Source organism: Ochlerotatus camptorhynchus, unplaced genomic scaffold, assembly GCF_037179485.1.
Source record: "Ochlerotatus camptorhynchus isolate MF236.1 unplaced genomic scaffold, CSIRO-AGI_Acam_v1.1 ptg000314l, whole genome shotgun sequence".
Lineage (NCBI taxonomy): Eukaryota > Metazoa > Arthropoda > Insecta > Diptera > Culicidae > Ochlerotatus > Ochlerotatus camptorhynchus.
This window is the reverse complement of record NW_027040802.1, coordinates 3,209,067-3,236,770: the sequence shown is the minus strand read 5'-3', so window position 1 is coordinate 3,236,770 and position 27,704 is coordinate 3,209,067. Positions and strand designations below refer to the sequence as shown.

Here is a 27,704-nt window from a genome sequence, read left to right as displayed (position 1 = left end):
GGACGATGCGAATTGAACGAGACTGTGAGGAGGACAGCAAGAACAGCAGGAATAATCCTCGCTCACTGGTCACTCACAAAGACTCGGAGCAAAGCTTCGTTTGCTTCGCTCGAGAATGCTTGCTTTGCTTCGTTCTTTCGAACGCGTTCGGAGAAGAAGAGTAATTTCGAGCCGTACGATGTGATGATCAGTAACCCTGACAGCGATTAATAAAAAAATTACCACTAACAAAGATTTTGTGTAAGTCCTTTATGGTGACTACTTTTCTTATGTTCTGGACTTGAAGAAACAATTCTGAGAATCCTGACGGACGTCTTATACCCCGTTCATATTACAGCGTATATCACGTGATATACGCTGTCTTGCAATGAGCACTCATACATAGGATTTCCAGTGAAAACTAGATGTATGAGTGCTCATTGCAAGGCAGCGTATATCACGTGATATACGCTGTAATGTGAACGGAGTATTAGTGAAATACCTGTATAATGAGAGTGAGAAGGATTAGTAATTTCCATTTAATTCCACTACCTTATTTGATTATTCTTGAGATGCCATTCTCCCCGGTGTAAGCAGGGTGATGAGTTTAAAAGACACCTCGCACTATGACAAAAGCAAACTCACCCGAGCGATTTTTATTTTGTTTTCACTTTCTACCGCTTCTCCCACTTCGCCAACAAATACAGTTTCTGACGTTCGCACCTCCACCAGTCCAACACACCGGAGCGTATGAGTGATCACTAGGGAGCACCGTAGAGAGTTCGTTTGCTTCACCGAGGAGAATCACGCCGGTGCGCGGTGAAGATTTTGGTTGTTAGTTTGTTGCATACAAAGATTTTCAAAGGTTACTTTTTCTATTAACGTACAGTAGTCAATTATTTTAAAATTTGGTGAAATAATAATGTACACATTTTGGAAATGCGAATACGGGAAGTGCATCAGCGCATCATTATTGAAATTTTTGCTTCAGCCCACCACATAACGGAAGTGCTATTGGCCAGTAAATGTAAAGCGGTACAGCAGGCAGATATCACCGTCAGGGGCACGCCATAACCTCAAAGCGTGTGTTGAAATACCTAGGAGTGATGATCGAAGACCGGCTAAACTTCAACAGCCACGTCGAATATGCCTGTGAGAAGGCTGTATACGTTGATGTTTTCACTCACTCACGTTAAGTTCTGCCGGAATCTTTGGAGAAACAATAACACCTTTACGCTGCCATCTTTCTGACGGAAGTGAATGTATAAACAGACGAACAGTGAACAGTCAACTCTCTCACTCTCTCGTGCTGTGTCTAACAATCTCTCCAGTGGTGCCAGGATAAATCTCCGAGGAGACATGCAGAGATTCACCCCAGAGAATGATATTTCTCGCACCCGAGTGATTCTCCCCAGAGAATTTTCAACCCTGCGTTGACAGATACGCGTATTTCGTCTACAATGTGCAGACTTCTACAGTGTATTGTACTAATACTCGACTGGTTGACTAGTCGAGTATAAGTACAAGACACTGAAGAAGTCTGCACATTGTAGACGAAATACGCGTATCTGTCAAGGATAAGCAAATAAGGTAGTGGAATTAAATGGAAATTACTAATCCTTCTCTCAGTCCGCATCGTGCTCTCTTGCCGTGCGGATCTATTTGCTTTTTGCTGAAGGAAGTGTTACTACTACCTAAAGCTACAACAAATTTAAACAGCACTTTTCAGTGCTCAACCTGTAAAATTTCTACCTTGTTCAACTTTATTCCTCTTCGATCCTTGTTTGGACCCTACCCGAGGTAATCCTTCTTGGATATCGATTTGGAAAATTCCTCTTCGATCCTTCAGATTCTTATAGTAATCTGCTTGGAAGTCGATTTGGATAAAAATTTACTGCCGCCATGGCGCCTAAACGCAAAAGAAAGGGGCAAACTCTTGACCCCCCTTCTGAAGAAATTAATTTGAGTAATCAATTTGATTTACTCACGGATGATGAGAATGATCCATCATCCAAGAAAAATTCTAGTAAACTTTCCCGGCTTAATGCCAAGAAGGAAAAGATTCCCCCTATTGTGATAACCACTTCTGATTTCCATGCTCTTCGCATGGAACTTTTGAACATCGTGAAAGTTAAGTTTTCTCTACAAATTGGACGTCGGGGTGAATGCCGTGTATTGGTTGAAACCTTGAACGGATTTAAATGTCTTCTCAAGTATCTTACTGAGAAGAAGCACACATTTTTTACTTACGACACCAAAACTGAACGTGTGTTCAAGGTTGTCATGAAAGGACTGCCCAGTGGTGAATCCCTGGATCAGATCAAAGATGAACTGGCAAAATTACTTGGAGTTGTGCCACTCCAAGTAATCAAAATGAAAATGAAATCCCGTCCTGGCGATTCGCGCAACGGGATTTCTAATGATTTTTATTTAGTTCACTTCAAGTCTAGTGAACTAAACAACCTTAAGGCCTTAGAAAAAGCTAGCCTTATGCTCCATGTCCGAGTGAAGTGGGAACACTTCAGGAAGACTGGAGGAAATTTCCAAAACCTCACTCAGTACCGTAAGTGCCAGGGATGGGGTCACGGAACTAAAAATTGCTACATGCCAGCTAAATGCATGAATTGTGGTGATTCCTCTCACGCAAAGGACGACTGTCCTGTGAAGGAAGATCCTAAGAAATTTAAATGTTCAAATTGTGGTGAAAACCACAAATCCAATTTTTGGGAATGTAAGACTCGCAAAGCGATCCTACAATCTCGTTCTAACCGACAGGTAAAAAACGCTCCACGTTTCCGACCAGGTACAAATTCCTCTGCTGTTAACAACGGTCAGCGAGGAACAAATTCTACATTCGTACCCGTAGGTACAAATATCACCCCTGCTTCAAATTTTTCATCTGTACCTACTCCCCTCGCTGCTAACAATGTTCAGCGAGTTAATGGAGCTACCTATGCTGCTATTGCAGCGGGTAGAAATCAAAATACTAACCAAAGTAATTCTAACGGAAATTTTGACAATTTTGACTTAGGAAGCATTACTGCCCCTAAAATGGAATTTTTACAGAAATCATTAATTGACATGATTTCTGATATGCTTAAATCTAACTCCATGTTTGATGCTATTCAAACTGGAGTAAAATTTGCAAATAATATTGTCATGACTTTAAAATTCAGTAATGAATTTTAAAGCATTAAATATTGTAAATTGGAATGCTCGATCTCTTAAAGATAATGAAGACGAGCTATTTAACTTTTTGCGAGTTCATAACGTGCATATTGCCGTTATAACTGAAACATTCCTTAAACCTGACCATAAGGTTAAGAAGGACGCAAATTACTTGATTTATAGAAATGATCGTCTTGATGGACCCTGTGGTGGCGTTGCCATCATTATTCATAGACGAATCAAACATAAAATTCTTTCTTCATTTGAAACCAAAGTTTTTGAAACATTGGGAGTTTCTGTAGAAACAAAATTTGGACAACTTACGTTTATAGCTGCCTATTTGCCATTCCAATGCGTAGGCCAGAAAAAGAATTTTCTCAAGGGTGACCTCCAGAAACTTACCCGTCATAGGTCTAAATTCTTCATTATTGGTGATTTTAATTCAAAACACCGCTCATGGAATAATGCTCAAAGCAATTCCAATGGTAATATTCTGTTTGATGATTGTTCTGCAGGTTATTACACTATTCAATATCCAAACAACTCAACATGCTTTTCTTCTGCAAGAAATCCCTCTACTATTGATTTGGTCTTAACTGATGCATGTCAACTTTGTAGCCAACTGGTTACCCATGCTGACTTCGGTTCTGATCACCTTCCAGTAACTTTTGAAATATCCCAAGAAATAATTTGTAATCCCAACAGCTCTACTTTCAATTACCATAGAGCTGATTGGGAGCAATATCGAACATTTATGGAATATAACTTCGATCCAAACATTCCTTTGCAAACCAAAGATGAAATTAATTATGCTCTTGAATCTCTGACTACTTCTATAGTTGCAGCAAGAGCTGCCTCAGTACCAAAATGCGAGGTTAAATTCGATTCAATTATAATAGACGACGATCTTCAGCTCTTGATCCGTCTTAAAAATGTCCGTAGGAGACAATTTCAAAGAACACGCGATCCTGCCATGAAAGTTATCTGGCGGGATTTGCAAAAACAAATTAAAAAGCGATTCTCTGCCCTGAGGAACAAAACTTTTGAAAATAATGTTTCTAAATTAGACCCAAGTTCCAAACCCTTTTGGAAACTCACAAAAATTTTGAAAAAACCTCAAAAGCCTATTCCAGCGCTTAAAGAAGGTGGTAAAATTTTGATCACAAATTTGGAAAAAGCTCAGAAACTTGCTAAGCAATTCGAGAGTTCCCATAATTTCAGTTTGGGTCTTACTAGTCCTATTGAGAATCAGGTTGCTCGGGATTTTCTTTATATTTTCTCTCGGGAAAATATTTTTGATGATTCCTGGGGGACTGATTTGGACGAAGTAAGGTCTATAACTAAAAAGTTTCAAAATATGAAAGCTCCAGGTGATGATGGAATTTTCTATATCCTCATCAAAAAACTCCCAGAGAGTACCTTGTCTTTCTTGGTAAAATTATTTAACAGATGTTTCCATTTGGCATACTTTCCTGATAAATGGAAAAATGCAAAAGTTGTTCCAATTTTGAAGCCGGATAAAAATCCAGCTGAAGCTTCTAGCTACCGCCCAATAAGTTTGCTTTCTTCAATAAGTAAACTTTTTCACATCAATACGAACTCAATTTTTGCAGATGAGCAGTTTGGATTTCGCCATGGGCATTCAACTACTCATCAACTCTTAATAGTTACCAATTTAATTCGTTCAAACAAATCTGAAGGCCACTCAACTGGAGTTGCTCTTCTAGACATAGAAAAAGCATTCGACAGTGTTTGGCATGAAGGTTTGATTGCTAAATTGAAAAAGTTTAATTTTCCACTTTATATTATGAAATTAGTTCAAAATTATTTAACTGACAGAACTCTGCAGGTAAATTATCAAAATTCCAAATCTAATCGACTACCTGTTAGTGCAGGAGTTCCTCAGGGTAGCATTCTTGGGCCTATATTGTATAACATTTTCACTTCGGACCTCCCTGATTTGCCTCAGGGTTGCCACAAATCTTTGTTCGCTGATGACACAGGCATTTCCGCTAAAGGAAGAAGTCTTCGTGTTATTTGCAGCAGACTGCAGAAAAGTTTAGATATTTTCTCTTCTTATTTACAAAAATGGAAGATTTCTCCCAACGCTTCCAAAACTCAACTTATAATATTTCCACACAAGCCTAGAGCTTCGTTTTTGAAACCTAGTAGTAGTCACATAGTCACTATGAACAGAGTTCCAATTTCCTGTTCAAACCAAGTGAAATATCTTGGATTAATACTTGACCAAAATTTAACTTTTAAAGATCACGTTGAGGGCATTCAAGCCAAATGTAACAAATATATCAAATGTTTGTATCCTCTTATAAACAGGAAATCCAAACTTTGCCTGACGAATAAACTTCTAATATTTAAACAAGTTTTTAGACCGGCCATGCTTTACGCTGTGCCAATATGGTCTTGTTGTTGCACTACCAGGAAAAAAGCACTTCAAAGGATTCAGAACAAAGTTCTGAAAATGATTTTGAAGTTGCCTCCCTGGTACAGTACTACCGAGGTACATAGAAATTCGAATGTTGAGACTTTAGAACAAATGTCCAACAAAATAATGAATAATTTCAGGGAAAAATCGTTGCAATCCTCAATTGCAACGATTAATTCCCTTTATACTTAGATAAGATTTAGTTTTAGTTTTTAGTTTTAAGATATCAATTGTTATACTGACATGCAGGTTAAAAAAAAACCTGTTTAAAATACTTAATTGCCAAGACAATGTAAAAACACTTAGATATACATCATAACAATTAAGGCTGGTACGTTACTGCAGTAACTGGAGCACCTAGGTTAAAAATGAAATGTAATTTATTTTGAATTTGGAACAAATAAAGAGTTAAAAAAAAACTAATCCTTCTCTCTCTCTCTCATCATTAATTTTGAGAAATTATATTCAATCGATTTTGAAGCGATGGCATAATAAGACGTTTTCAGGCTCTACAAATTGGCCATGAGCCCAGGAATTTTTCTTTAACTTCTGGGAACTTCGTAAAACTGCAAGGACTTCTAAAAAGTGCAGGGAACATCGTAGAAATGGATGAAACTTAGTTGAAATTCTGGAAATCAACGAGAAACGTAGAAGGGCAGCAAACATTTTAGAAGTTTTTCGACTTTCGTAGCATTTTGAGGAACTGCGTAAAACTTCATATAAGTGTAGGGAATTTTGAAGAAGATCTAAAAATAGTTACTAAGCTTCATGAACTTCTTGGGAGTTTTGGGAGCTTCGTTAAATTTCAAGGAACTTTATATATGTTCAAGAATATGTGTAGGTGTCGTTCCAGAAGTGTAAAGATGTCCAGAGATCTTCGTAGAATTAAGAGAGATGGAACAAATATGGGAAACTCGCAGAAGTTGAGGAAATTTTGTAAAACTTAAGGGAGTTTTGTAGATGTTCAAGAAACGTTCACAAGTTTCAGCATATTCTTTCGGACATCCTTTCTAGACAGCAGGAAACATTCAAAAGATCTACATATAAATAGACGAAGTTCTCTCGATATTTTTCCAAGACTTTAGGTTGATCAAGCTCTGAAGATCTTCAACTGTTTATAAATTAAAATATTCTTTCAAGACTGTTGTTCAGGAAGTATTAGAAAGTTTTCCAGCTAATTGAATCTGATGGAATCTTGAATGATGAATTTGGATTTTATGGATATGTTTGTATATTCTCTATAGGGAAGACCCGTGCCTTGGCGAATTAGCTATATTGTCAAGAATGATCACTCCAGCAGCTAAATTTGGGGCATAAATTTCAACAGAGAGATTTAAATTTCTACATATAGGGGAAATGGATGTAGTGTTGGCCTAAATGCCCCTAATTTGGGCCCATACATTAATTCAGCAATCGAATAAATTTTCAATAACGACCAAAAATATCCATTAGTACCAATTGGGACGGCGTTCATCTAGATAAAATTGATAAATAGCAGATTTTTAGCGATGGGCTCAATCTTAGATCCACAGGCCAACATTAAAGCCATTCCCCCTACATTGAATTTTTATAAAAGTCACCTTTAAACATAGCGTGCGCTTATTATTGATTTCTTAAAGAGAGAAAACCACCAGAACACTCGTCATGCACTCTGAAAATGAGTGCAGATCCCACTGCGTGTTTAGCAATTTCTACTGTGTTTACATTGCAATTAATTCGCCATAAACTAGTCGACCGTACAATAACTACAAACTGCAGCTTAGTTCCCGGATAATTATTTCTCACCTTGAATTTCCGCCCGCACGGTTTATGACTCGTGTGCTCTACTGGTGGATACTAGAACCGCGAACCGGACGGTTTTAAACCACACTGGAATGACAAAGTGCAAGCCAATTGGCAAATCAAATATAGCCCCGTGAAGAATAGAAGAACTATAAAAGTGATGATGATTTCAAACTTTTTCACGGAGAGTCATACAAAACCAAAACAAGCGGTGAAATCAAAGTTTGCCCCCTAGAAGAAGAATAAATGAACTATGGAAGTGACGAGTACAACCTTTAAATGCTTTTATTTTGCAAATTGACCATTTTATAAAAATCTGTTTACTGCTACGGTAGTAGAAAAGTTCAAATTTATGTATACACCAAAGAATCTAATATATTATATGTTTATTGAGTAGCCCTTAAGTTTTCTACTAACGTAGCAATAATAAGATTTCATTACAATAATTTGTTCGCAAAATAAATGCATTTTAAGGTTGCCCTCGTCACTTTCAAAGTTCTTCTATTCTCCAAGGGGGCTAACTTTGACTCGCCAATAGAATAACGTTTGTTTTGGTTTCGTATGATGGCCATTTTCTTAGGCTTGGTAGGACAATACATAGTTAGCTTGCTTTGTGTTTATTTTCTCCTCAACACATTTTCCATTTGAGCAGTTTAAAGGGTTAACCAACTAAGTTCATCAAAATCTTACATCCTGTGTTCATGTTTCTTGCGAAAAATGCATGTTGACACACTGCAAAACATTTACTGACACATTTGAACGATTATATATGATGTAGGTAGGAATACCCTTAAAAACAAGTGCACATATATTCCGCATCTCCACTATAGATAAATGGCGTCAAATGTCGGCTACTATAAAACCGGTCGGCATTCGATCGTTATCTCCGGCGACATTTGTTTTTGTTTGCACTAGCAAAAGGTATGTGAAACGATTACACCGGAACACAACTTGACCGTTTGCCGTAGGGAAACAACATAGCTCTACAACTATCTGCTTAGATTGTAACAATTAGGAGAAATGCGGGTAAAATGCGCATAGCAGGCAAAATGCTCTCCCTTATATTTGAGCTGCTAGTTGATAAGATGGCGAAAAATAGCTGGCATACGTTGCACTTTAAGTGTAGGTACTACGTTAATGGAAGCAAAAATCTGTTAAATTTATATAAAATTGAAAAAAAAAATTGGCCGAAAAAACACAAGAAAATTTATTTCATGAAACAGCTGCTATCAATGAACACTACCAAAATTAAAAGGTGGAACGGTCAAAAATTGGTCAATCAGGATTAAGTGCACAGTGATTATGTTATTGTATATTATTTATATTGTATATATTATTTCTTTTTGAAGTTCAATGACTACAAAATACAGGAAAATTATTTGATTAGGCTTCCGATTTTCCAAATGCGAACTATCAGGCTTTACGTTTCACACCTTCCATCAGAATTTGCACCGTTGTTGTATCGACCTTATTTGATGCTGAACGTCAATTGAACGTCAATTGCTTTGAACTGTTTCTCTTTTTCAACTGTTTTCTGAGATTTCTTGAGGTTCCACTTAACAACGATTGCCCAATATTTTTCAATTGGTTGCAGCTCCGGCGAGTTTGGGGGGTTTTTGTCCTTTGGTACGACTTACACGTTGTCGGCGGTATACCGTTCTTGAGCAATGTTTCCGTAGTGACAGGAAGCGAGGTCTTGCCGAAACAGCACGGAACAACTGTGTTTCTTAAAAAAAGGCAACAATCGTTTTTGCAAACATATCTTTTCATAAATATCTTGGTTGACAATGCCAATTGTCACGCAAATTTCGCTTTCGCGGTGCAAATCGCCTGCCAAACCAAGTATTTTGGTATAATAGATCAACTTAATGGTCGCAGTGGTTCAAATCCCAACAAAAAAATATTTTTAAGGGAAATTTGACAACATTTGCTGCTTAAACTTATCTTGAACCTTTCCTTTTCCGGTAGCCGGGTAAATTCTTGACCTGGGAGCTGCTTGAAATCCGCCTTGACGTATGTTTCATCGTTCATTATAAAGCATTATTTATATTCATTATAAATTTCTTACGCAATCAATCTGCGTGGGAATAATTTGGATTTCGTCAGGAGTCCTTACTGCCGGGGTAACGGGGGCGTGAATAAGGAACCGCGAATATGGATACCCACAGCCTATGGGATTTTCACTAATGGGGGCTGTTGTTGATTATTTCATTTATTTCAATATATAAAGCTATACTGTCTTCAACAAAGTTGTTGTACTGGGATAGACCAACAAGCCTGTGTCATTAGATTTAGGTTTAATTGGGAACTACGCCGCTAGAGACGCTTCCCTTTTATGTTACTTATGACGGGCGCTATAATATATGGATCTTAGGTCCAACATAGAATATTTCATGATCTGGCCATATAGAAATCTACTGTCTTCAGCAAAGTTGTTCAAGTGACCAAGTCCTTTCGGATGGTGACCATATTATTTAAGAACTACGTGGTGCTAGTGTGCATATGAACTTCCTTTATATGTTATGTCTGGAAAGCTTGTCCATACCAGATGTTGTTGTGCAATGTGAGGACACGAAACAGAATAGGGGTGGCGTGTAGAGAGACTGAAAATCGATTTTGGACGCTATTTTAAAATCCAAGATGGCGGTTATCGATTTAAGAAAAACTGCCAAATACCCTACAATATGGGTATTTCCGGAAAGGGAATGACGTGTAGAGGCCGGAAATCGATGCCAGATGCCATTTTGAACTCCAAGATGGCGACCATCGGTTCAATAAAAACTGTCAAATATGTACTATACAATATAGGCATTTTCGGAAAGGGGACGACGTGTTGAGGCCAGGAATCGATGCCATCGAGCAGTTTTGGGACGACCTTCTACGAGAGATTTTAAGGAAATTAAATAAAAAAAACCAGATTTTTCAAGCTAAGCATGAATAACAACCTATACTATACCATATTCCCTAGTATCTACGGCAATGTTCAAGTGGTAGGAAACATCATTTTAAACTGGTCGTGATGTGATCAATTCAGGCATAACATTTGATAACGGCACAAAAGCATTTGTAAACAAAATTTCTAAGGCCCTTCACACGCAAACCAAAGTACGCCCACGCAAATCAGCAACATCATCGGATAGGGGCAACTATCATCTTTCCGAAAGTGGTATTGGTTTGCATGGGCGTATTTTGGTTCGCGTGTAAAGGGCCTTAGAAATTTTGTTTACAAATGCTTTTGTGCCGTTATCAAATGTTATGCCTGAATTTCTTTTTTTGAGCCATTTTCGTATATTTAAGCATATCAATTGTAATATCTTACCAATAGTATAATACAACATTTAGATGACATTGTACTTAAATATCGATTCACATTGTGAATTCAACGGAGATTTTGCTTAGCATGGGAATTTTACCCCCATCTCCCCTAATCGTAGTGCAGTATGCGGGAAGCTGGGTTTTCCTCCTTATAGCTATGGAGGTAACGCTCTTCATTCACTTGTGAAAATAGACGTCACCAATGAGTACTTACATAGGAGAAGCTGCTAAATGGGATGTGATTCAATATGTGGTTGGCAAACTTACCGTGGCACTCAATCATCATCTCCTAAAATGGGTCGATGAGTCATTCCGATGTTGATGACATCGCACCACTGAATCTGTCGGATTTTTCAGACATGTTGACAAGCCGTCACGCGACCTTGAACCAACAGGTGCTGAATGCTAAATGCTGAAATATATTTTTTTGGCATGATAGGTTATCTTATCATTGCTCACTTGTGAGTCTTATAGATATAAATCGTAAGAACACACTTTATCAAATCGTTACTAATCAAATTAAGACTATCAGGTCGTTCACTTAGTAAAGGCACGGTATTACCAAGCCGGAGGCGGCGGGTACGATTCCCAGTCCGGTCGAGGGAATCTTTCGGGTTGGAAATTTTCTCGACTTCCCTGGGCATAGAGTATCATTGTGCTTGCCACACAATATACAAATTCATGCATTGGTATTGGCATCGAAAGCTCTCAATTAATAACTGTGGAAGTGCATTTAGAACACTAAGTTGAGAGCACGCAATAAGCTAATATGCGCTAAGCAATAAGCTTGAAATGCGATCAAGAAGAAGAAGAAGGTCGTTCACTTATTGTTCTGTAATAAAGTCACTAATTTTGATTTACCAGAATTTTATACGAAGCAGAACACTACAGGGTGTTTCATAATAGGTTTTACTAAAATAAAATGAATGTATAGCAAAACAAATCACCCGAATTTTACTATTTACGTTTCGTCTGAAAGTTTCATGTTATACAAACAAATCATATTAATTAAGTTCAAATACCTAGCCGTTTTCTATAATAACTTTCTTCAACCGCTTTTCAAATTCGTCATAGCTGCCACGCACGGTATTCTAGGGAGCTTCGTTCCAGATTCAAGCAAACGTTGATTAGATCGGAACATAGTAAACCCCTTCGTGCTTCCTATATGTTGTTGCAAATAGCCCCAAACGAAGAAATCAAGTGGGTTAAGGTCTATGATCGGTTTAACGGAGCTGAGTAATAATTACTCAGAATAAACAAATTTGCGATGTTACCTCTTAGTACTCCATGAAACTTCGCATAATTCTGGATTTAGTAGAATATGTCCTATATCCATTTGTCTATCAAACAATCGATTAACTTCATTCGCTTTCTACCGCGAACTGAGCGGTGGATTCGCAGCGAATCAAGTTAATCGATTTTTTTTATCGGCAAATTTATTAATGAATTAATCGAGAATTGTTCGCTAACCAAGTTGCTGCCTGAATTCGACCATTTTGACAGCGCCAAATTTGATATTCTACAATTTTGGTCAATATTGAAATTCAGGAAATTTAATATAAATTCAGGGAACCTCACGGAGCTTCAGAGAATTTTGAACAAATTTTGGGTGCTTTGTAAAAAATCAGGAAAACTATATAGAATTGCGAACCTTATCCAAGTTTGGGAGTTCAAGCTATGCGAACTTTGGCTAATTTTAAGAAACTTGATAAAAGCTCGTCTTTTAGCTTCGGCTTCTTTTTTTGTCTTAAATTTGTTTTCCGTACTCAGGGCTAGTAGCGATCACTGCTGGCAGAAATAGTGATTTTAGTGACCATGTTGAATGAAAAAGTGACCAAATAGTGACTTAAAAGTGATCTAAGAGATGGCGCATCAAATAAATGTTTGATGTTTAAGACTTATTCAATTATTATCGCATTAACACTTATGTACGATATGAACTTTTATAGCGAAAGATTCAACAGAAAGTTTATAACCTAACCCACGGTATTAGTCACAATCCTCAGGAAATTTTGTTTCCTTAAAATACCTGGAAGACTCAATTTTCATTCACACTTTGAACTTTAAAGATTCACAGTGGATTAATCTTCAGTTACGAATAAATTTAATAAATTTTTTATTTGGTTTTGGAACATGCTTATTTCCTAAAAAAAAATAATTTGAACTACTTTTGGACTTCAAAACTACAATACTTCAAGAAATTTTCAAGAATCTTGAGTCAAATTCCATTCACAGCTTTAAAGACTGGGAAAAAAATCATTCAAAAAAACATCAAATGCAATCTGCTTTCGAGGTTGTTTCTTATGAATTTTAAATTTTATGTGAAGCCTTAGTTTTAAGTAGAATTACAAGAAACCCTGAATTGAGTTAAAAGGTAATCTTAGGAATTTTTGAGGAGCACAACTCTTGTGAACTTCTCCAGAAAATTCCAGTATTCTAAGGATAATTTCATAAAGTTTGTGGGGAAAAATGAAGTCCTTGGACATTTTTTGAAAATACTAAAATGCCAAACAAATTATGAGAAGAAATATAAGGAATTTCTGGGGAGAAATGTCAATGAATTTTTAGGACACTTTCAATGTGAGTAGAATTCCAAGGGAAGGAGTGATATTGAAAAGGAAATCTGAAATGAATTCAATGAATACTCGGAGAATCTTTCCAAAGGATTTCTAATTGTGGAGAATTACAAGGTAATTCCGAGGAAAACTAAAAGAAAATTTAATTCTGACGATAGCTTCATCGAGATTTTGAGGAAATCTCCGTTGAATATGGAATGGACTATTTTGAGGTCTTCAGAACCACTTGAAAGTTCTCAAATTTTTCCTGAAGTTAATGAAACTGCCTTGAAGTTCTCCGGAACTTTATAGGACTTCTTACAGTTTTCTCAATTTTTCTAACGATCATGGATCTCCTTTTAACATTTCACTGAAGTTCTCTAAACTTCTTTAAAATTTATGTGACTTCTCTAATGTTGACGGAACTGTTCTGTCTGTTCTTTTCTGAAATTCGCAAAACTTCTCTAAAGTTTTTGCAGTTCTCATGAAGCTTGTTGTACTGCGCTGAATTTAAATCGTCCTAAAAATGTTTAAGCTTCTGTGAACTTCTGAACTTATGCGAAGACCTCAAACAACTCATTAGAGTCTCTGAAGTTATCTGAAAATCTGGGAACTGCTTTAAATTACCTACTCATTTTCTGAAACTAATTATCGGAGCTTACTAAACTTCTTTCAAATGCTCCCGCATTTTGCTAATGTTCATAAAATTTCCTGAAGTTCGCGGATCTCATCTTAAGCTCCATAGATTTCTATGAAGTAATGTTTCTGATGGCCACTGTCCTTCTGTGAAGTTTTCGAAGTTTTTCTAAATTTCTGGAACTTTTGTGCTCCCGAAATTTTCATGGAATTCGAACGAAATAATTAATATAGTTCTAAGATTTTCACTGAAGTTATCAAGATTTTTCTGAAGATCATAAAACTGCCCTTAAATTATCGACACTAATTTAAAACTTCTTCAATAGTCTAGACTTTCCTGATGCCTAAACGATTACTGAATTAAAGTTCTCTAGACTGCCCTGAATTTATCAGTATTTTTTTAAGAACCCGCAACTTTACTGAAATTAAGCATTATAACCATTATTAACACTCGCTAATTTTCTCTGAACTTATCTAAGATATTTTTGATTTCAAATATGGCGAATTTAAAACACCACAGATTAAAAAAAAAAACATTACTATTGGACTTGGACAACATTTTGACCCTCTTGAAGCATTGACAAGCAGGCCTGAACATACTCGTTATAGCTTAAATACTACTTTTCGAAATTATGAAACTTGAGATATAATAATAATAATTTTTATATGTAAGATGCAGGAAGAGGAGGTAAAGTTTATGTATGATGATATGATGATGATATGACGATATGATAGTGGTTTACCACCCATTGTAGCACGGAAACTAAGTCCGACAGCAATGGGCTCTCTTCTCTGTTTGTCTTGATCAAGCTTAATAACATCTGATTGTCCTCAACATGTCGCTGTATGAAGGACCAAAAACGTATTGGGTAGATCGACAGGAAAAGTCGCTTATACGCATCTACGGAACAATAAAGAATCTGCTTCCAGCAACTTTATCAGCCAATTGGTCAAAAAGATAAGCGCCCAAACAGGAAGATGCCTCAATGAGTGGGGAGAAGAGCCCGCCCTTTATCCACGAAATGTTATCAACAGGGGTATTTGGCAATCGGGTGCCCTGTTGGACCGTCCCTTTCTTTTTATATATCTCGATGAACATTTCAAATGGTCCTATCTGCTTTGATCGATTCTCTTAATCGACTTTCTCTTTTCATAACCACTGCTATGCAAACAGATTTCGCGCTAACTCTACCACATAGTTTGATAAAGGAGGTTCTTCTCTAGCGTTCAAAACGTCAAATACAACAGGGAAAGATTTTGCAGCTGAGTTATTGACGAAAGAGAAAGTCGATGAAGAGAATCGATCAATGCAGATAGGACTTTTTGAAATGTTTATCATATTATGTATTTCAATGTATATCCGAGTTGGTTGTTATGATTATTGTCAATAATACTTACATTTCCATGTAGATCGTGATACATATCATCACAGAAACCAATCTTGAATCGTAGACCAGGTCCATCAACAATGCACTCGTTCCTAGACGGGGCTCTGTGATAAAGCCATCTTCTTTTTCTTCATCATGTTCGCTCACCACCCGGAATGCATGCAAACGAAAAAGAGATACAACCAGCATTAGTTTTTTTTTTATAAGTATAAGTAATAGTTTTATCCAAATACCCAAGCTACCATATTGTGTCTCAGTGACATTATCTCACTCTGAACCCACATTCAAAGCTACTTTGTGACTATTTGGTTACTTGGATACTCATAAAAAAGTTGTGTAAGTACCACAAGTTCAACAACGCCCAACTTTGGACAGCTCAATGTTTACCCCATCCATTCTTTGAATCAGTGAACACCAACTTGATTATCCGCTAGGAAACACCAAAGAGTATATAGAGATAAATCTCGAAAACACAGTTTTAACTGATAGTATTTTATAAACCTCCGCGCTCTACCTCTGTTAACCCAAAACCCTAAAACTGATTCAAAGATTATAATATACAAAGAGAGTATAAAATAAAATGTCCACCTGCACTGTATTGCCCATTCAGAAATCATTAGACCCTAACCCACTTACTTGGCCAGACTTCAGCATCAACTGGTGGGCAGTGCACTATACACTCCAAGTTCCCTTTGTTTCAAATTCATCTCAAATTTTATACTTTACCTATTGAGTGTTGATTAATCACACTACAAATTGTGACAGAGCACGGACTTGAGGTTACTAGAGTATTAAATAATCTAGGTCCTATTTAGGATAATATCTGAAAAATCCAAATCTGGCCAACGCACAGAGGAGTAACTGGAACAAAAACCTGGCCAAAATAAGAAAACAAGATTTTTTTGATTTTTCATGCTTCTATATTTTTTTATATATTTCAATATATGCAGCATAAAGTGGCAACGGAATAAAAACGTTACATTTTGTTTACAAAATTTGAGACATTTTCAAAAACTGAAGAAATTCGAAGCTTCTTGTTTTCCAAAAAATAACCATGTAATAATTACGCCTACCATATATAAACAATTGGATCAAGAGACAAGTGTTATAATAAAATGGGTACTTTGGGCTCTTTTCTAACAAGTTATGAGATAAAAACCTTTAAATGTAAATAATCTCTTATTTTTTCAACAATATGAAAAAATGTATTTTTTATGTTTTTTTGTGCTGCTTCAGACTTGAAAAAGTTGTAGAATCTTGCGCGATCAGATCATATAATCTATGGCGAATGAAATTTCACGTTATTATGAACACATTGGTATTAGAATCTCGTCCGGAGTCGTCCGGATTGGCGATTGCGAGCCATTTGAAAATGGCATGTTTTGCATCATTTCGTGGCAAAATTTTATCCCTTTATAAAGTCATACTTCCAGAAAACTTCCGTAACACAACAGTTTTCTGCAGATACCTATGACAAACTTACCGAGTACTACTTCTATCCTTCTTTAATCTATTACATAAATTGTGGTACTAGATTAAAATTACACTTCAGTAAACTACTCCCGGTTTGATACCCATGGCCAGCATCATGTGACTAATGTTGCTAAGTTTTTAAATCTAGTACCTCAATTGATGTACTAGCATAAAGGAGTGTAACGCTAGAAAAACGAGACATTCTGAATAGGTTGTTACTAAGTTCGTATCCCTTTTTGAGTTCAAGTAAGAATCCTATCAGAAAAAGCAAGCCGTTCAGCATTGAAACCCAGCAAATGCTCAAAGTGGATGCCATCGTAGGTGGACAAAATACTGCAAAGGACGAAGTTCGCAGCGACTCAGACGAAGATTCTAACTAATCGAACGTGAGAAATCGCAAGTTATGTTATTAAAACTTTCGTTATTTTTTATCATTTTTTTTATTTCAGGGCAATGATTCTTGGATAATTTCTTTACTCTTTTTTGTTAAATAATCCTTATATTAAAAAAAATCCTATTTTCAAAACCCATTACTTTTTTTATTCGTATGGATGATGAAAGGCCAGTTATGCACTGCTAAGCAGATGGATTTTTATAGTTAAAGTTAACAGAAGTCTAAAAACCTATTATTATTAAATATTTTAATATATATTAGCAGAAAATTGCTCAAAACCAGTGAATATAATTTTGGCCAGGTTTTTGTTCCAGTTACTCCTCTGTGCAACGCCCACCAGGAGGTACAGTTTGTGTATGACACGTAAAGCCAGTCGGAGGGTCACAATTAGCTATTTTAGCTGTAATGAGTAATCGTCATGAATGAGTACTGTTCGTTATAGCTAATCGCTAATTGTGAAACTCTGCAAGCGAAATTGACAGATTTTATGTGTCATATACAAACCTCCTCTACTTGTCTCTTACATATAGGGGAAATGGCTCTAATGTTGGCCTATGGATCTAAGATTGGGCCCATCGCTAAAAATCTGCTATTTATCAATCTTATGTAGATGAACATGTCATTTGGACGGTACTTATGGATATTTTTGGTCGCTATTGAAATTTTAGTCGATTGCTGAATTTATGTATGGGCCCAAATAAGGGGCATTTAGGCCGAAATTACATCCATTTCCCCTATGATGAGAATGTTAAATGAGTATTGAGGAGGACTGAAGAAGAATTCTAGGGATCATTAAAACGAATTCTAAGGAGAATTTCAATTGGATTTGAATAGAAATTTCAGGTAATTTTGAGAAGTATTTCAATACAATTGTAGGTAGAACTATAGGTGAATTCTAACGTAGTTATGAAGAGACTTAAAAAAATCCGGACACGAAAATATTTTTTTTTTCAGATTCAAATTATTTTCTTGGACACTGAACTACCCTCCGTGTTTATCGGAGCATACTTGCATCAGGGGTTTATAAAGTCCATGAAAGATTATTTTATACATGAATATAGGGGAAATGGCTCAAATGTTGGCCTATGCATCTAAGATTGGGCCCATCGCTAAAAATCAGCTATTTATCAATTTTATCTAGATGATCGCGTCATTGGGACGGTACTAATGGATATGTTTTGGACGCTATTGAAAATGTAGTCGATTGCTGAATTTATGTATGGGCCCAAATTATGGGCATTTAGACCGACATTACATCCATTTCCCCTGTATGTTTTAGGAGAAAAAAAGATTATAATTTTCATCTTAAAACTTTGCTAATATATCTGTTTAAATTTACTTTACTGAAAGAAGAGGCTTTCACGAAACTATTGATGTAAAAACATCGGGATTATGTTAATTTATTATTTTTCCAGAGAGCCTTGAAGTTCAACTTTGATAAAACCATTACAAAGGTGTATGTCTATCACTCGTCTATAACATACTATAGGTCGAGAAAATTACCAAACCTAAACATTTGTCTAGATCGGACCGGGAATCGATCCCACCACCACCGGCTTGTTAATATTGTGCCTAAACTGACTAAGCTATCTGATGAAAGATATGGAAACCCCCGCAAGAGGGGCGCATTATAGACTGTCTTCCCCTATTGTTGGAGATAGGAATAAGATTTTGTAAATATCAATCCAATTAGTTAAGTGTTGAATTACCATTCCAAATGATACAGACTGTTATTGAATTGCGAGCAGAGAGAGGGAGAGAATTTTATATTACGATATCGACCGATAGATAGCCGATGGTCACTACCACAGTAGGAGATAAGGGACGAGCAAATTTATGTAAATAATTCAGTTACAAAATACACGTTGAAGAAAGCAGAACTTACGTCGTCTGTTTCTCTGGTCGGTCGATGACAAAGTGATCGAGTGTGCATTAAAGTCCCCCCGTAAGAAGGGACTTAGTGATCGGTGGCTCAGTTTTGGGCAGTTATTACTGCAGAGTTCGTCTCGGTGCTAGTGATCTACTAGCGAAGAAAGTCCTTCTAGTGCGGCAAGACGTCTATCGTCAACATTGGTCCTTCGAACCGGATAGAAGGCAATTCATACCGAGAAAGCTTTCGCGGGGTGTAAAAGTGACCATTTTGCTGACCAAACGTGCACTGGTCATCGGTGTTGCTGCCATTGCGTTTTTGCAAAATTTGCGATTCTGTGCGAACAAAGTGCGTGTGCGCTGTGGGGTATTATCAAGCCGGGTGATCCTCAGTGGTGTGGAGAAGAATTTCAATCAATCAGTGCATTTCGTGCTTTTGCTTCGCGCGTGGGAATAGTACCAAGTCGGGTACTATTCAGCAGCAGTGGGAGATAATTCGATTAGCGCATACGATCTTGTGACGGTATTTGGGTGAACGATAGTGACTATCGCTTCTAGTGTTTCGATCGCGGGTGAAAAACGAAATCAAATCGTTCGAAACACTTTCTGCCGTCGGCAAACTGTAGTGCGTGTATTTTGTGTGACGAACTAATTTGCGCTTGAGAGTGCACAAAGCCGTGTGTTACTCTATTTGGAGTAGAAGATTGGAAACTGTTCCTGGCCATTTTGCATCGTACGTTGCCTTTGTATGGTGGTGAATGACCCTGCATCGCCATCACGCCGCTGCAATAATCAACGTTTGCTAGCTTCGCTTGGCGCTGTTGGACGCCATCGCTCACTGGCACCATTGGAACTACTTGGCGCAATTTCTGAGCCCTTTTGGAAAGCATCCGATCCCCAGGATTGCTCTCGGTGAGTCTGTTCCATACTAGTGCATGTGGCTAGCAGTAGCCGTGGTTAGAACATAAGAAAGTGGGTAGCTTTTCTATTTGCTATTGTGGCTTGGTGGTTTATACGGCCGCGAATCGAGTGGAAAACCGTTCGCGCCCTCGATTTGCGAGACCGCGAAGAAGTGGGTTCGTTCGCGACGGGAAGGAGAGATCGATTCGATTTAAAAACGACTCACTTCCGTCGATATCTACCGTCGTGAAGGGTTTTTACACCGCGTCGGGAAGGAGATATTTCGTTCGATTGTGTATCACCCTCGCCGTGTCGGTTCCGCGTAGAAACGGTTAGTTCGCGTCGGGAAGGATTTTTCGTTTCGATTAAACTACCGTTTCCGTTCGTTTTCTTTCACGATGCCTGCCAAAGAGGAGAAGCTATTGGCTGACCGCCTAACGCAGCGGAAAGGTCTTCTAAAAATATTAGATGCTCTAGAGCGGTTCATTCGTAAGTTTGACCACGGTCGTGATGCATGTCAACTGTGTGTGCGAATTGAATCACTGGACAAGCTGAATGTAAGTTTCATGGACTGCCAGGACGTGATAGAGAAGTTGGACAACTCGGAGAATCTGGACACACACATCAATGAACGTGTAAATTTCGAGCAGCGGTACTGCCAGGCAAAGGGCTTCCTACTTTCAAAGCGCACTAGAGGTAGTGATCATTCGACACTGAATGATTCGATCTTAGCTTCACAACAACACCAACCAAGCTTTCACCTTCGTCTACCGAAGATCGACCTGCCTAAGTTCAACGGTGACTTCTCGCGTTGGATTTCTTTCCGCGACACATTTACGTCGATGGTCCACGTAAACGGTGACATTCCCACGGTCGCTAAACTTCAGTATCTGCTCCAGTCTCTTGAAGGCAGTGCCAAGAAGCCATTCGAATCTGTGGACATTCAGGCTGACAGCTACGCTACGACATGGGACGCATTGATGAAGCGGTACGACAACCGCAAGTACCTGAAAAAGCAACTCTTTAAGGCTCTGTATGATTTACCAGCAGTTAAGCAGGAGTGTGCGACACGCATCCATGGATTGGTTGACGATTATCAACGCCATGTTCGTACTCTAGCCAAACTTGATGAACCGGTAGATCACTGGGACTTGCCATTAACCCAGCTTCTTTTGTATAAACTGGATCATGCAACACTACGTGCGTGGGAGGAGAAAACTAGCCAAAAGGAAGATGTAAAGTACGATGAGCTGATCGAGTTTCTGTACCAACGGGTTCGTATTCTCAACTCCGTCGGACCAGACAATCATCATCTAGCGAAGGTGGCCGGCAATCCACAGAAAAGTTTCAAGCAGAAAGTGTCAGCCAACGCAGCATCCACATCTGCTCCGAGTTACCCGTGTCCGCTTTCATGTTCGGACAATCATTCGCTACGATCCTGTCCAGCGTTTCTTGGAAAGAACGTCGGTCAACGACGAGAGGTAGTTTCCCAGAAACGATTGTGTTGGAACTGCCTCAGCTTCGGTCACCAGTCCAAGAAGTGTGGTTCCAAATTTACATGCCGTACTTGTCACGAGAAACATCACTCGCTTCTGCACGATCCCGCTCCGGCAAAGGTATCTGCGACACCAGCCATTCAAACTAGTTCAGCTGTGTCATCGATTTCAGCTGTCCCAACAGCCTCCTCAGTTCAACAGCCGCTTCCTTCCACGTCACAAATCGTGGAATCCCCTGGCTCCCGCCAAGTCAGCATGGCAGTCCAAACTGCGTGCACCATGACATTGTTGGAAACGGTTGTCATCAACATCATCGACGATCACGGTAAAATGCACAAGGCCCGAGCTCTCCTCGATTCGGCATCGATGTCGAATTTCATTTCGAAACCACTGGCTAAGAATCTTTACAGTCGCCGATCAACTGTGAACGTGTCCGTTGCAGGCATCGGATCATCCATACAAAAGGTCAGTAGTGCCATTACCGCAAACATCGAGTCGGGAGATCGAACGATCTCGATGAAATTGCAGTTTTTGGTACTGAAGCAGCCTTCATCGGAACTTCCAACAACGCCGATTGATATTTCGGCATGGAAGATTCCGAATGTGAAGCTAGCAGATCCCCAGTTCAGTATTCCCGGAAGTGTTGATCTTGTCATCGGGAGTGAAACTTACTGGGAACTCCACACGGGACGGAAGATTTCTCTTGGTGAAGGTCTTCCGTGGGTAGTCGAAACTTCATTTGGTTGGGCGGTCACTGGTCCCGCATCTCGCTCGGCTACCTGTATACCACATTTCTGCTATCTATCTACCGCTGACGATCGTCTGGAAACTGCTCTACAAAAGTTTTGGGACATGGAGACGATTCCATCCGAGCCAGTTCGATCTGTAGAAGAAGGTCGATGTGAGGAGCTGTATTCGACAACTACTACGCGCGATTCCAAAGGAAGATATATCGTGCGTCTCCCAAGGGTTGAAGACCCTGAAAAGGTTCTCGGCGAATCCAGATCAATTGCAGATAGACGATTTCTGAGCCTGGAACGTCGACTTGAACGAGATCCCGCAACCAAGGACTCGTATCATCGGTTCATGGAGGAGTATTTACAACTTGGCCACATGAAGGAAGTGCCAGAGCCGGTTAATGACCAAAATCCACACTGCTACATTCCGCATCACGTCGTCTTTAAAGAGTCTAGCACGACCACAAAGGTCAGGGTAGTCTTCGACGCATCATGTAAGACTTCATCAGGCCACTCCTTAAACGATACCCTGCTTGTTGGACCGGTGGTTCAGCAAGACCTCTACACGATCTACATGAGGTTCCGAACACGACTCATCGCATTTGTAGCAGATGTCGAAAAGATGTACAGGCAAGTGTTGCATCATCCCGACGATCTTCCATTCCTACGTATACGGTATCGCAGACTTCCATCCGACCCCATCGCTACATTCGAATTACAGACCGTCACATACGGTACGGCTAGCGCTCCGTACCTGGCAACGAAATCACTCCAGCAGATTGCCAAGGATCATGGAGAATTGTATCCTGCTGCAGTTGATTCTGTTGTAGAAGATTTTTACGTCGACGATTTGTTATCTGGGGCTCCGGACGTAGCATCTGCCATAACCCTCCGTCGGCAAGTAAGCGCCATGCTCGGTTCCGCTGGGTTCACATTAAAGAAATGGGCATCAAACTCCCGTGAAGTTCTACAGGACGTTCCGCCAGAAGATTTGGCCATTCATTCTCTCCATGATCTCCAAGATGAACAGACAATCTCCACGCTTGGCATATTATGGGATCCGCAGGCAGACAATCTCCGTTTCAAAGTGGAAATACCCCTTCCTGCTGCTACCCTCACTAAACGCAAAGTGTTGTCATACATCGCCCAGATATTCGACCCACTAGGATTGTTGGGTCCAGTAATAACAAAGGCGAAGCTATTCATGCAGCGTCTATGGTCGTTAAAACGAGACGGAGTTTCTTGTGAGTGGGACTCCCCGCTGCCAGAAAAGCAACAACATGAATGGAAGCAGTTTCACACCACACTCCATATTCTCGGTGAAGTCCGTGTTCCTCGTCTAGTACTTTCTTCCGGAGGTGGTACTGTTCAGCGGCATTTCTTTGCCGATGCATCCACTGTCGCGTATGGTGCATGCTGTTACGTACGTTCGGAATCTGCGAATGGAATTCACGTACATTTGTTGACGTCAAAGTCAAAGGTAGCACCACTGTCTACACACCACTCCATCGCCAGGCTAGAGTTGTGCGCCGCACATTTAGCCACTCAATTATATAAGAAGATCGACGCGTCGTTGAAGATCAAAGCCACCGCCAAGTTCTGGTCAGATTCCAGTACTGTTCTACAGTGGCTACGTGCCTCTCCAAATCGATGGAAGACATTCGTTGCTAACCGAGTGTCTAAGATCCAGACCACTACGAACATACAACACTGGAGGCACATCGCCGGTTCCGAGAATCCCGCAGATGACATTTCGCGTGGCTTAAATCCGTCGGATATCCTGAATTCATCTCGTTGGTGGAATGGTCCATCTTGGCTCGAGCTCACTTCTGATCACTGGCCAAAGACCATCATCGATCAAGAATGTTCCTCCACGGCATCTGAAGAAGGGCGCAAGGTTCCGATCGTGGCAATGGCCACTGCACAAACCAACTTCTGCGAGGATTTGTTTTCACGTTACTCTCGTTACAGAAAACTACAACGAGTAGTAGCATACTGCGGTCGCTATCTGCAGCGATTGCAGGATCGCGCACAGCTGCGTCGTTCCGGGTCGGATTCTCTTACGTTGAACATGAGCGTCCGAGATAAATCATCGTCCGTTCTACCACTGAACACTGCCGAGCTACAATACGCCGAACAACTACTCTGCCGCTTGGCACAGCGCGATAGTTTCGCTGAGGAGCTGTCAGATCTCTCAAACGGCGACCGTGTCGCCAAGTCATCAGCACTGAAATGGTTAACACCGTTCGTAGATGAAGCTGGTACCCTCCGCGTTGGTGGTCGTCTACGTAATGCCGCGCTGTCCGACGTGATCAAATATCCAATCGCGTTGTCCGCCAAACATCCGCTAGCTGCTCTGCTGGCTAGCAGTTACCACGTAAGACTACTGCACGCAGGTCCACAACTCCTGTTAGCCACTCTTCGCCAGAAGTTCTGGATCCTCGGCGGTAGAAATCTTGTCAAGTCCGTTTACCACCAATGCCACACTTGTTTCCGATCCAAGCCCACTCTAGTCCAGCAGAGCACAGCCGATCTGCCGGTATCGCGAGTTTCGCCGACGCGTCCGTTTTCCGTGTGCGGTGTCGATTATTGTGGACCATTCTACGTAAAGTCTGCAATTCGAAAGCGTGGCCCCACCAAAGTGTACGCGGCAATTTTCGTCTGCTTCTCAACCAGGGCTGTCCATATTGAGCTGGTTAGCGACTTAACAACCACTGCTTTTCTAGCTGCACTCCGTCGCCTAGTCGCCCGTCGAGGAAAGGTCGTCGAACTCCATTCCGACAATGCAACTACCTTCAAAGGTGCTTCGCATGCTCTTAACAGGATCTACCGCATGCTGAAGGTCGAAACTTCCGATCGTGAACAAATTTTCGACTGGTGTTCATCCAACGAAATCTCGTGGAAGTTCATTCCGCCCCGAGCACCACACTTCGGAGGTCTCTGGGAGGCCGCAGTCAAATCGGCGAAGATACACCTTCTGAAGGCGATCGGTAATGTCAATATAGCTTATGAAGATCTTCTGACCTTATTGGCGCAAGTCGAGATGTGTCTTAACTCTCGACCCCTCACACCAATTCCGGAGGACCCCACCGACCTTGACGTCTTGACTCCAGGACACTTCCTAGTTGGAAGTAATCTTCAAGCGGTTCCTGATTTGAATTGGAAGGAGACATCGGATAATCGCTTGAATCACTGGGAATTGACCCAGAAGCGTGTGCAGCAAATCTGGTCCCGTTGGTATCCAGAATACTTGCAACAGTTACAATCCCGTGCATCCAAGGGTTGCAATCCACCTGTCACCATTGATGTCGGTGTCATCGTCATCATCAAGGAAGACAACGTTCCACCAGCAAACTGGCCGCTGGGGAAAATCGTGAAGCTTCATCCTGGAAAAGATGGCGTCGTCCGAGTGGTGACTCTCCGCACAGCCTCATCTAAAGAAGTCGTGCGTTCCGTAGCACGAATCGCCTTACTTCCTTCGTCACAACGTACATCAATCAACTAGCCAGGTAGAGCAACCCATTATGGGAGAACTTGCTCGATGCGCACCTGCGCATTGCACAGGTAATTGCAGGTCCAAGTATATATATTTGCCTTGAATGATCTACCTGGTGTTTTTTCTTGTTCCCGGTCTACTTCGAGGAATCCACCGTCATCCCATACGTCCGTTGAATCAATCTGGGAAAAATGATCATACGGTCACCATTAAGCCAGCGAATGCGGTATAATGCAGAATCGGAGCCTCGACAGTGAATAGTTAAACGGAACGAATTTGTAAATAGTAGTATTAAGAAACATTGAAACATTCCATATTTCAAGGTGGCCGGAATGTTGGAGATAGGAATAAGATTTTGTAAATATCAATCCAATTAGTTAAGTGTTGAATTACCATTCCAAATGATACAGACTGTTATTGAATTGCGAGCAGAGAGAGGGAGAGAATTTTATATTACGATATCGACCGATAGATAGCCGATGGTCACTACCACAGTAGGAGATAAGGGACGAGCAAATTTATGTAAATAATTCAGTTACAAAATACACGTTGAAGAAAGCAGAACTTACGTCGTCTGTTTCTCTGGTCGGTCGATGACAAAGTGATCGAGTGTGCATTAAAGTCCCCCCGTAAGAAGGGACTTAGTGATCGGTGGCTCAGTTTTGGGCAGTTATTACTGCAGAGTTCGTCTCGGTGCTAGTGATCTACTAGCGAAGAAAGTCCTTCTAGTGCGGCAAGACGTCTATCGTCAACACCTATCTTGTCTGCGAGTGAAACCCACTTCTCATCGTATTCATCACCGTCCTCATCAAATCATGCTCAATACTATGAATGAAAATCTCCGCCGATTCACATTTCGTTTCGCAAATGGCGTAATACTATAGAGCCAATCTCGCTTTCTACACTATAGCAACGAGCTGGGTTATTCCCAAGACCGGCAGAAAAAGACACTATCATATGACCCTGCCTTTTGTGGTTAGTGATTCGTGAAAAAATAGGCATCGGCATAAACAAACAGTAAACTATTCTTCTACTCTGATCCACTTGCCGGTCTACGAAAGGATTGCAGGTTTTGGTCACGCGATTTTCGAACGACCGGTTCGGTGGGAGAAAATCGATTCTATGTGCTTTCTGACGTTGACCTCCCCGTTGATGTTGTTGACTGAGGGTGGATATAAGTTAGGTATTGCTTCTTTTCAGTGCTTACGAAAAAAAAACTACTACAGTTACGACTGATTCACAAAAACTAATTTTGTTTCCTTCCTGTTATTGTGTGATTTCAGATGGCGTGGCAGTATTTACAAGCTGGTTTGGCTGGACCTCACCTGTTTTCTACTATTGTATTATGTTCTCAACGTCACTTATCGACTAGCATTAGACGAAAACCAGAAGAAGTAAGTACAATAATTCAACATTCAAAAACAGTTACACGTACACATAACTGTTTTAATGCACGCATTTCTCAAATCGTTCATAATTTTCCTATCACTTCAACAGAGTTTTCGAAGACATCGCTCGCTACTGTGCCACCTATAGTAACCTAATTCCACTATCGTTCGTGCTCGGTTTCTACGTCACCATTGTGATGACCCGATGGTGGAACCAGTACACCAGTATACCATGGCCGGATCCGATAGCAGTATTCGTCAGTGCCAACATTCATGGACAGGTAAACCGTGGTACCTTTTATAGTAACATAGAGCAGAAAGCTTAAGATTGGTATTGTTTACAAGTCGAATTATAAATTACGACTATAGCTGTAAGCATGGCTGAGTACCACGCCACCAGTTCCCTCCTTTTCAAACGACAAGCACGTCATCCGCCCACTCGGAGTTCACTCAAGCAAACGTGTAGGGTAGGAGTGTATAAAACGCTCCCTCTGTATTCATACGAATCCAGGATTAATATAAATGCAAAATTGATGGGTAATCCATGTATTTTATTGCATCACACTAATTTGCAGGTTTAACAGCTTTGCCGCAAATCAATAATAATAATAATAACATATTCCTGAAAATGTATCCTTCCGATAAGCAGTTCCATGCCAAATGACGAATAGGACAAACTAGACCT

The 27,704-nt window shown here is 40.0% G+C and overlaps 2 protein-coding genes across 3 annotated transcripts in view; both read left to right on the top strand.

Annotated features, from left to right (window-relative positions):
• LOC135707576 (uncharacterized) overlaps positions 1-27,704 on the top strand; it is a 335,607-nt gene that overhangs the window by 106,969 nt on the left and 200,934 nt on the right. The window lies entirely within an intron of this gene.
• The window catches only part of LOC135707572 (bestrophin-4-like), an 86,030-nt gene that overhangs the window by 35,329 nt on the left and 22,997 nt on the right, over positions 1-27,704 (top strand). For both annotated transcript variants that reach the window (XM_065229443.1, XM_065229444.1), the window contains 2 exons: positions 26,915-27,025; positions 27,129-27,300. In XM_065229443.1, the coding sequence (XP_065085515.1) occupies positions 26,915-27,025; positions 27,129-27,300 (283 nt within the window). The remainder of the gene's footprint in view (positions 1-26,914; positions 27,026-27,128; positions 27,301-27,704) is intronic.